Source organism: Blennius ocellaris (assembly GCF_963422515.1).
Source record: "Blennius ocellaris genome assembly, chromosome: 10".
NCBI classification, from domain to species: Eukaryota; Metazoa; Chordata; class Actinopteri; order Blenniiformes; family Blenniidae; genus Blennius; species Blennius ocellaris.
The window spans coordinates 175102-186291 of record NC_137659.1 but is presented as its reverse complement, the minus strand read 5'-3'; the positions used below and the strand labels follow the sequence as shown (position 1 = coordinate 186291).

The following is an 11190-nucleotide window of genomic DNA, read 5'->3' as shown; positions in this document are numbered from 1 at the left end:
AAAGTTGCTTCCTGTGGTTGCTGCAGGTGAAAGTTGCTTCCTGTGGTTGCTGCAGGTTGAAGTTGCTTCCTGTAGTTGCTGCAGGTTGAAGTTGCTTCCTGTGGTTGCTGCAGGTGAAAGTTGCTCCCTGTGGTTTCTGCAGGTTAGAGTTGCTCCATGTGGTTGCTGGGTTGCTGCAGGTTACAGTTGCTCCCCGTGGTTGCTGCAGGTTACAGTTGCTCCCCGTGGTTGCTGCAGGTTACAGTTGCTCCCTGTGGTTGCTGGGTTGCTGCAGGTTACAGTTGCTTCATGTGGTTGCTGCAGGTTACAGTTGCTACTTGTGGTTGCTGCAGGTTACAGTTGCTACTTGTGGTTGCTGCAGGTTACAGTTGCTACTTGTGGTTGCTGCAGGTTACAGTTGCTACTTGTGGTTGCTGCAGGTTACAGTTGCTTCATGTTACAGTTGCTCCCTGTGGTTGCTGGGTTGTACTGCAGTTGCATTGCGTGGTTCTAAACAGAGGCTCCAGACCATTGGGCCAGAAAACAAACTCCTCAGCGCCAGAGGAGATTAACTGAAGCAGTAAATGAAGCGAAGAGCTCCAATCAAACACCAGCAGGTCCGACTCTGCAGGATACGCTTTAACAACCTCCACTGGGAAATCAGCCGCCACGATAATAACAACAACAATAATAATAACAATAATAAATGAATTCAGTCACTCACATCGCAGAACGTCCACGATCAGATCCACGTCGGTGCTCAGCTTCTTCACGTGGTCCAGGTTGGCCACCGTTACTATGGGAACGTACTGGTCACTGTCCATCTGGGAGATGAGGTACATGTCACTGGCCAGGTTCTCCCTGCAGGAGGGGGGGGGAGGAGGAGGGAGAGGAGGGAGGGAGGAAGAGGAAGAGGGGGGAGGAGAAAGAGGAGCAGGAAGAGGAGGAGGAAGAGGAAGGGGAGCAGGAGGAGGAGGAGGGAGAGGAGGGGGGGGGAGGAGGAGGGGGGAGGAGAAAGAGGAGGAGGGAGGAGGAGCAGGAGGAGGAGGAGGGAGATTGGAGAGGAGGAGGGAAGGAAGAGGAGGAGGAAGAGGAAGGGGAGCAGGAGGAGGAGGAGGAGGGGGGAGGAGCAGGAGGAGAGGAGGAGGAAGAGGAAGAAGGAAGAGGAGGAGGAGGAAGAGGAGGAGGAGGGGAAGAGGAAGAGGAGGGGAAGAGGAAGAGGAAGAGGAGCAGGAGGATGAGGAGGAGGAGGGAGAGGAGGGAGGAAGAGGAGGAAGAGGAGGAGGAGAAAGAGGGGGAGGAGAAAGAGGAGGAGAGGAGAGGAGGAGGAGGAAGAGAGAAGTAGGAGGAGGGGGGAGATGGAGCAGGAGGAGGAGGAGGGAGAGGAGGAAGAGGAGGAGGAGCGGGGGGGAGGAGAAAGAGGAGGAGGAGGGAGAGGAGGAGGAGGAAGAGGAGGAGTAGGAGGAGGGGGGGAGGAGGAGCGAGGAGGAGGGAGAGGGAGAGGGAGAGGGAGAGGGAGAGGAGAGAGGGAGAGGGAGAGGGGGAGGAAGAGGAGGAGGAGGAGCAGAAGGAGGACATTAGTGACATTACTGACAAATGTAACAGTTATTCTCTCTCTTGATTTAATTTCCTCTGCGCCTCATTAAAAATCAGTGAAAACATGAATATTCATGACTTAAAAAGCCCAAAATAAACGAGACATTTCAGTAATTAATCCCAAAACTTAAAGACGACGTGAAGCCAACACATAAACATTGTTTCTTTTACTCCCTTTTTCTAAAAGTGCTTTTAAAATCAACATCAAAAACATTTTGAGAAGCCATGTGGAGCGGGTGAGGGGGGGGGGGGGGGGCTCACCGAGACAGGCAGAACTCCAGGGTCTTCTTCAGGTGCTCCCTCAGACCCTCCTGGGGGGCCTCAGGCTGGGGGGCGCTGCCTGGAGACACACCGGAACACACTGTGGTCAGACGGGGAGTTGAACTGACGGCTGATCAAAGCCACCGGGCGTCACTGGGCGTCACAGCGACTGTCCACAGGACGCCTTCGTACTAATAAAGCTGCATTTGAACCACAGGAAGTGTTGAAAGCCTTAGTGTATCTACAGTGTGACTATTGGCTGATGACACTAGTATTTTAGGAACTGGTGAGGATTTACAGCAACTTCTGGAACTAATCACCTCCGATTTTGAAATTTTTTTAATTATAATTTTATATATATTTTCATTAAATTATATATATATATATATATATATATATATATATGGAAAATGTTAAATAAATTTACACATTTTTTTTGTTATGGTTTGATAAAAATAAGTTACCATTAAAAAAAAAAATTCGATATATTTTTGGAAAATGTAAAATAAACATAACAATTTAATCATGGTTTGATAAAAAATAAGTTACGATTACAAAAAATACACTTGTATATATATTTTTGGAAAATGTAAAATAAATAAAATAAAAAATGTAATTATGGTTTGATAACAATAAGTTACGATTAAATCATATAGATTTTTATATATATATATATTTGGAAAATGTAAAATAAATAAAATGAAAAATTTAATTATGGTTTGATAAAAATAAGTTACCATTAAATTATATATATATATATATATATATATTTGGAAAATGTCAAATAAATTAAACAAAATGTAATTATGGTTTGATAAAAATAAGTTACCATTAAATTATATATATATGTTTTATATATATATTTTTTGTGTGGATCTAGTGGAGTTGTGATTTCCGAGGAGACTCAGTTACAGTAACAGTTACAGTAACAGTTACAGTTACAGTTACAGTTACAGCACTTCTAAACGTTTTTGTCACAAACTGTGGCTTAAAAGTATGAACAAACGGAGGCTGGAGGATAAAAGACGGGTTGATCCTGGCGAGACGAACCTGAGGAGGACATGAGGACTGTTTATACATGCAGTAGTATCCACTGTTGATATCATAATATATACTAATATAATATAGAGCAGGATTTAATCAACGGCGACGCTGCGGTCAATTCAGATAAAGCAGTGATGTGAAGCGGCGAGACTCAATCAACACGTGTGAAAAGACAAAGGCTCACATGGCGTTGACTTGTTTGTGTCGTTTATGTAAGTGGACGTTCTGGTTTTTATTTTTCTGGGTTGTTTATTTTACACGTTTGAACTAAACTTCAAATCAAATCCTCTGTTGAAGAAATCCCCCTCGCGGATCATTACTCCAGTATGAGAGATAAAACTCCTCCCGGCGACAACCGAGAGGAAACTGTCAAAAATAAAAGTTGCTGCGTCGTCTCATGACGTCTTCGGGCCTCGTCGTCCCCGTGTCCTCTCGGGTAGAGGACACTAGAGACAGACGTCCTGCCACCGACGGCGCCGGTGAAGTTTTAATGCGTCCATAAATAACCACGAAAAGACAAAACGGCTCTTAAGCGGTCGCTCAACGTCTCGGGGAATAAATGAGGCTCCGGTGGGAAAGAGGAGACTTGAGGGGAGGAAGGCGTGAATGCTGAAGACGTGAATGCTGGAGACGTGAATGCTGGAGACGTTAATGCTGAAGACGTGAACGCTGGAGACGTGAACGCTGAAGACGTGAACGCTGAAGACGTGAACGCTGGAGACGTGAACGCTGGAGACGTGAATACTGGAGACGTTAACGCTGAAGACGTTAATGCTGGAGACGTTAATGCTGGAGACGTTAATGCTGGAGACGTGAATGCTGGAGACGTGAATGCTGAAGACGTGAATGCTGAAGACGTTAATGCTGAAGACGTTAATGCTGGAGACGTGAATGCTGAAGACGTTAATGCTGGAGACGTGAATGCTGGAGACGTGAATGCTGGAGACGTGAATGCTGGAGACGTGAATGCTGGAGACGTTAATGCTGAAGACGTTAATGCTGGAGACGTTAATGCTGGAGACGTGAATGCTGGAGACGTGAATGCTGAAGACGTTAATGCTGGAGACGTTAATGCTGGAGACGTGAATACTGGAGACGTGAATACTGGAGACGTTAATGCTGGAGACGTGAATACTGGAGACGTGAATGCTGGAGACGTGAATGCTGGAGACGTGAATGCTGGAGACGTGAATGCTGGAGACGTGAATGCTGAAACACAGTGCAGCTTCACCTCCTGGGGACTGGACGAGTCTCTCTATCTCTGTCTCTCTCTCTCTATCGCTCTCTCTCTCTCTCTGTCTGTCTCCCTCTCTCTGTCTCTCCCTCCCCCTCCCTCTCTCTTTCTCCCTCCCTCTCTCCCTCCACCATTTCATTTCTGAGCAGAAAACACTTTTAAAAACAAAACTTCCAACAGAGAAACTTCAGCTCAAAACCTTCCATCACTTCAGGTGTGTGTGTGTGTGTGTGTGTGTGTGTGTGTGTGTGTGTGTGTGTGTGTGTGTGTGTGTGTGTGTGTGTGTGTGTGTGTGTGTCCACCTGTGTGTCGGGGCTCAGGGTAGTCAGTGTAGGCCGGCTCGGGGCAGTCGGGGGCCGGGGGGGCCGGGGGGGCCGGCTCGGCCAGCATCACTGGAGCAGGCGGAGGCTCATCAGGGACGGAGAGGAGAGGCTCCTTGGAGGCTGGGTCTTCACTGGCGTCACAGCCTGGGGGGGGGGGGGGGGGGGGGGAGGGGTTAATGACACGGCCAACATAGTCGAGCATCGAGACGAGGATTTATTAAAATATTAAGGTCAGTCAAATGCTGCTGCTGCTTTAGTACCATAGTACTACCCTACTACTACCTGCTACCACACTGTATTTACTGTATTAGTCACTTTTTATCCATGTACATGTTTTTTGTTTGTGTGTCATGTATTCTTAATATATTGATCAACAACAAATCAAATCCCCCCCTCCTCCTCCTCCTCCTCCTCCTCCTCCTCCTCCTCCCCCGTCAACTTTTTTTCTGAACCATAAAAAGTTATGAAACTTCGGTCATTTTGTTTTAGTGTTGAAGTCGAGTTCTTAATTCCTTCTGGTGACGATCTGAACGTTGACGGAAGTGAAAAACTCAAAATGGCGGCCGGCGGGGAGTTTCCCCCGCAGGAGGCGCAGTGACACTGACGGCGAGGGGCTCCAGAGCGGAAAAAAAAATTGTAATAATAATAATAATAATAATAATAATAATAATAATAATAATGTTCTGCATTGGGAAAGAAGACACTTTTTCAATGGTCCATGGACGAAGTTGTCTGGTTTGTCCTAAGCGTCTCTGTGGACATGGATGGTGGGACGGTGAGACAGTGAGATGGGGAGACGGTGGGACGGTGGGACGGTGAGACATGAGACGGTGAGACGGGAAGATGGAGAGACGGTGAGACAGTGAGACGGGGAGACGGGGAGATGGAGAGACGGTGAGACAGTGAGACGGGGAGACGGGGAGATGGAGAGACGGTGAGACAGTGAGACGGGGAGACATGAGACGGTGAGACGGTGAGACCGGGAGACATGAGACGGTGAGACGGTGAGACAGTGAGACCGGGAGACATGAGACGGGGAGACGGTGAGACAGGGAGATGGAGAGACAGTAAGACGGGGAGACATGAGACGGGGAGACGGTGAGACGGGGAGATGGAGAGACAGTGAGACGGGGAGACATGAGACGGGGAGACGGTCAGACGTGAGACAGTGAGACGGGGAGACGTGAGACGGGGAGACGGTGAGACGGAGAGACAGTGAGATGGGGAGACATGAGACGGGGAGACGTGAGACAGTGACATGAGACGGGGAGACGGTGAGACGTGAGACGGGGAGACATGAGACGGGGAGACGGTGAGACGGGGAGACAGTGGGACGGTGAGACAATGAGATGGGGGGTCAACCAGGACGCCACCCTGGACTACTCCCTGATTCCCGCTGCGCCGCCCCGCCGGCGCATGAAAGCGAGTGATTACGCTCGTTTGTGATGAAGGACGGACGTCTGCAGTCAGAATATTCATGTCCCGCTAAATTGACCATGAATGATTAAAGACGCGTCTCGGCGTGACGACAAAGCCTGACGCGGGTCGGAGGGGAAACGTCGTACAACCCGGTTCATTTTATGTGAAACGGCTTGTACTTTTATGGTTCAACTGTTTAACATCAAATGTCTGTTCTTGGGCTCAAAGCAGTGAAAGATCAAAGCGATTTTTAAAAGGAACAAACAAGCTGCCGACTCCATTCTGTCGTCATGCAGTGACATCTAGTGGTCACATGTCATAAGTAGTTGGATGTTTGGAGACACGAGTCACATGACCAGCCAAACTGCTAAAAAAAATTAATAAAAATGGCGCCCCCCTGCTACACCCCCACCCTCTACACCTCCACCCCCTACATCTCCACCCTCCTTCTTGCACTATTTTCCTGACAATGTTTTTTTTGTTTTACATATTCTGCACTTTTTTGTTTCTTAACATGTTTCTTACAGATTCTGTCTGCACCGTTACTAGAGTTGTTTTGAATCTCATTGTACAGTGACACTAAAAGACCTTCTATATTCTATATTCTACATTCTATATTCTACATTCTATATTCTACATTCTATATTCTACATTCTATTCTATTGTAGTTTCTCTGAGTGTGTGTGAGGCGGTGTGACGGTCCAGGCAGCTGCTGACCTGGGGGGCCGGGGGCGGCCGGACTATCGCAGCCTTCCTTCCATGAGGGGGGGTCAGCAGTCCCGCTGGGGTCCAGGCTAAACATGTGGTTGGCCCATGCCTTGGCATTGGGGTTGAGGTCTGAAACCTTGGCGGATTCCTGCGGACAAAACACAACGTTGCTCAGAAACACACTCCAGCCTTTGATCTCCTCCGACGGGACGCGTTCACGTTGGTTTTGTGGGAGAGACGGAGATGAAAGGGTTTTGGACGTCGTCTGAAAGGAAGTCAGACTTTTTAAACCCGCAGGTCGTCAGAGGTGACTGCTGGAAACCAGCAGCTTAGTGAGACGCTGAGCAACAATACATGGAGCAACGAGGCAACGCAACCAGCAACAGGACAATTAGTAACAGGACAACCCAACGAGCAACAGGACAACACAACAGGACAACCCAACAGGACAACAGGACAACCCAACAGGACAACCCAACAGGACAACAGGACAACACAACAGGACAACACAACAGGACAACCCATCAGGACAACACAACAGGGCAACAGGACAACCCAACAGGACAACAACAGGACAACACGACAGGACAACACAACAGGACAGACAGAGCTAACCCAACAAGAGACAGATTTAAGAAAGTAAAAAAAGGAATAAAATAAATATTTTTTTTATCCCAAAACACATTCAGCAAGTCAAACATCCCAACAGAGGGTTTAATGAAGAGACGTGAAGTAAATAGAATAGGTACTCTGTGGTACTCTGTGGTACTCGCTGGTACCCCAGCAGTACTCGGCGGTACTCGCTGGTAATTGACGGTACTCGGTGGTACTCGGCAGTACTCTGTGGTACTCGGCGGTACTCGCTGGTACTCAATGGCACTCGGCGGTACTCTGTGGTACTCAATGGTACTCGGCGGTACTCTGTGGTACTCGCTGGTACTCACAGCGTCCAGGCAGCAGTGGATCAGACTGGTCTCACAGGCCAACAGGCTGCAGCCCAGAGCCGTGGTCAGAGCCAGCGCCTCGTTCAGCTCCGGAGGCACGGCGGTCCAGGAGCCCCCCGCCCAGGAGCCCCCCGCCCAGGAGCCCCCCGCCCAGGAGCCCCCCGCCCAGGAGCCCCCCGCCCAGTCCTGCATCCAGTCCATGACCGGCGCCGCCCTACGAGTCCGTGCAAGCGGGCGGCAGACTTCCAGCCAACATGGTTTCCCTCCGTCACGCCGCCGCGTTACGACCGAGCCGCTGGGTGATTCAACAGATCTGATGACGACGGTGAGTGTCGTCGTCGTTCCCTCCCTCCTCCACCCTCCTCCACCCCCCCTCCCTGACGTAGCAGCAGCTCACTGGCTGCCTCTCTCCTGCTACGTGGTGCTGGAAGCCTTCCGCTTGGCCGCCGTTGCACTGAGTCACTCTCCGGCGAGGAGCGACACACCTGAGCTCTGGACCAGGAACCCGGGGATCCAGACCAGGAACCTGAGCTCCGGACCAGGAACCCGGGGATCCAGACCAGGAACCTGAGCTCCGGACCAGGAACCCGGGGATCCAGACCAGGAACCTGGGGCTCCGGACCAGGAACCCGGGGATCCAGAGACCCGACCGGCCCCGAGGCTCAGTCCTCCGGAGGCCTGGGTGTAATAGATTACTCTGCTAACCAGAGGCCGTGGCCCAGGGAGAGGCTGGGAGACAGAGAGAGAGAGAGAGAGAGGGAGAGAGAGAGGGAGAGGGAGCGAGAGAGAGAGAGAGAGAGAGGGAGAGGGAGCGAGAGCGAGAGAGAGAGAGAGAGGGTAAAGGAGAGATAAGCCTGGACAGATCCCAGATGAGCTGTGAAAGGCTTTGCTCCTGGCTCATGTTTCACCAGCGCTGCACTCCTGGATCATTCAGGAAGCGTCTGGCCAGACGGACCCCCCCCCCCCACCCCCACCCACCTAACCCCCCCAATCAGACTGGCTGCCATGGAAACGCCCAGACCACAACCATGTGATGTCAGCAGCCGTCGTTGACCTTTCAAAATGTTTAAATGTTCCTTCCTTAATGGAGGAGGAAAAGGTTAGCAGCTGCCCTGACTGACGGTGTATGTGGGGGGGGGGGGGGGGGAGTCATGTAACAAGCCACTGTTGTTGGAGGGGGGGGGGGTTATTACACCACCTGTCTGATGGAGGAGAGTCTGCAGCATCAAACAGAAAGAAAGATCCAGAAGAAGAACCAAGAGAGGAAAGACGGTTCATTGAGTCACTCTCCGGCGACGAGCGACACACCTGAGCTCCGGACCAGGAACCTGAGCTCCGGACCAGGAACCCGGGGCTCCGGACCAGGAACCTGAGCTCCGGACCAGGAACCTGAGCTCCGGACCAGGAACCTGAGCTCCGGACCAGGAACCTGAGCTCCGGACCAGGAACCTGAGCTCCGGACCAGGAACCTGAGCTCCGGACCAGGAACCTGAGCTCCGGACCAGGAACCTGAGCTCCGGACCAGGAACCTGAGCTCCGGACCAGGAACCTGAGCACCGGACCAGGAACCTGAGCTCCGGACCAGGAACCTGAGCACCGGACCAGGAACCTGAGCTCCGGACCAGGAACCTGAGCTCCGGACCAGGAACCCGGGGCTCCGGACCAGGAACCTGAGCACCGGACCAGGAACCCGGGGCTCCGGACCAGGAACCCGAGCTCCGGACCAGGAACCCGGGGCTCCGGACCAGGAACCTGGGCTCCGGACCAGGAACCCGGGGCTCCAGAGACCCGAACTGAAAAAATTCAGCTGCAAAAAAAAATTCTGCAGAATTTTTAGACACATTGAATTTTTACACACTGAATATTTTTAGTTGTTGAAAAAAAATCAGAAGCAAAAAAAAGATACGTACTTGAAATTTGACAGCTTTTAAAATTCAAAGTCGGATTTTGATGGTAAAAAAAAAAATCTGAGTTAGAAATTCGAATTCAGAATCTGACGGCAGTTTTACTTCCATAGGAAAACCTCTTTCTTATCGATTATATCAGAGTTTCTCAACCTCTGGTGTTTCCTCTCGTCAGCTGAGCCGTGGGAAATGATCACATTTCACATTTTTTTCGAAAAAAACCTTTGCTCTCACAGCGACAGTGTGTTGCAGAGTAATCCTGTATAAATACTCTTCACCACTAGAGGGCAGCACAGAACTTTGCCGGTGAAATGTAAAGTGACAGACGTCAGTGTGGTTCATCTCCACCTCCTGCTACCATCTTGTATCAAAGTACTGTGTCAGTGACAGTGATGGAGAAGTTTTTGAAAACCAGGATCTCAGCTCTTCATCCATCAGGTCCAGGTTTCACACTGAGGGAGGCACTATTAAAAAAAAGTCCTTGCTTTCTGGATTTACTGGATTCCTGTTGATCAAACTTTGATGAGAAAGACTTTATAGTGTTAATAGAGGCTGGAGAGTTGAACATTTCAACATTTTCAGGTGGAGGTGTGACTCCAGAGTTTTCTAAAGTAAAAAGCGTGTCTCGGCTCAAAAAGGTTGAAAAACCCTGGATTATATCAAATCTAATTCCTCAGTCGAAGTCGGTACTTTGTGGAAACGATCATGTGACGTCATGGAGTTAAAACTTCTTTCTGCTGTTGGAGCTTCGTCTGATTAATTAATACAATCAAACTTCCCCCTGGTGCCGATTCTCCGTTTCTCACACCTCCACCCACCTCCACCCACCTCCACCCACCCCCACCCGAGGACGTGACCGCAGCTGGACGCTCCTTTCTTTGCGCTCTGCGTCGGTACCGGATCAGAATCTAACACTCGCAGCTATAAATGGGTCACGTTCAGTCGGTTCCTGACACATATGTGGAGGCATATGGTGCTCCGCCCGCCGCCTCCACCCTCCGTGTGTCGACGCGTGAATAAGGGATGAGGTGGAAAAGGGGCGTTTGGAGGGGAAAGAACGACTGTCGTCTCTTAGAGCGGTGATCGTCACCGTCACCCGGAATCACCCGGAGGATCCTGGACATCAAATCGTTTAGAATCATTTATTTATTTATTTATTTATTCGTCGACGTTCTGCCGTCTCACGGCAGGTGACCGCCGATAAATCGTGAAAGAATTCGCCACGGTGTTTATTTCACAGCTGCTGCAAACTGCACCTCCCCCGGCTCCGTTTCCACGGCGACGTTTCAGGCGAAAAAGGCAAAGTTGGTTTTGTTTTTCGTTTCGGGAAAAACGTTGGCAGTTACACGGAAACGGCAGAAACACTGAAAAACTGTGTCGTTTTCATGTTTGTCCACTAGGTGGTGCTGCTGAAAGCAAAATAAAAGTACCAAGTTGGATTGTCAAAATAAAACCACCAAGGTGGATTGTTATTACGGGGCCTACGGTGTCAAAATAAAAGTATCAACTTACATTGTTATTACGGTGCCTACGGTGTCAAAATAAAAGTACCAAGTTGGATTGTTATTACGGTGACTGTCAAAATAAAAGTATCAAGTTGGATTGTCAAAATAAAACCACCAAGGTGGATTGTTATTATGGTGACTGTCAAAATAAAAGTATCAAGTTGGATTGTCAAAATAAAACCACCAAGGTGGATTGTTATTACAGGGCCTACGGTGTCAAAATAAAAGCATCAAGTTGGATTGTTATTACGGTGACTTTCAAAATAAAAGCAT

At 49.6% G+C, this 11190-nt stretch overlaps 1 protein-coding gene across 1 annotated transcript in view; it reads right to left on the bottom strand.

The window, feature by feature from the left end:
- Positions 1-11190, bottom strand: part of LOC308135349 (la-related protein 4B-like) — a gene marked incomplete at its 3' end in the record, with an annotated part of 35732 nt that overhangs the window by 7115 nt on the left and 17427 nt on the right. The window contains 4 exon segments of the mRNA XM_080503278.1: positions 704-840; positions 1837-1915; positions 4417-4581; positions 6574-6712. Coding sequence (XP_080359404.1) covers positions 704-840; positions 1837-1915; positions 4417-4581; positions 6574-6712 — 520 coding nt within the window.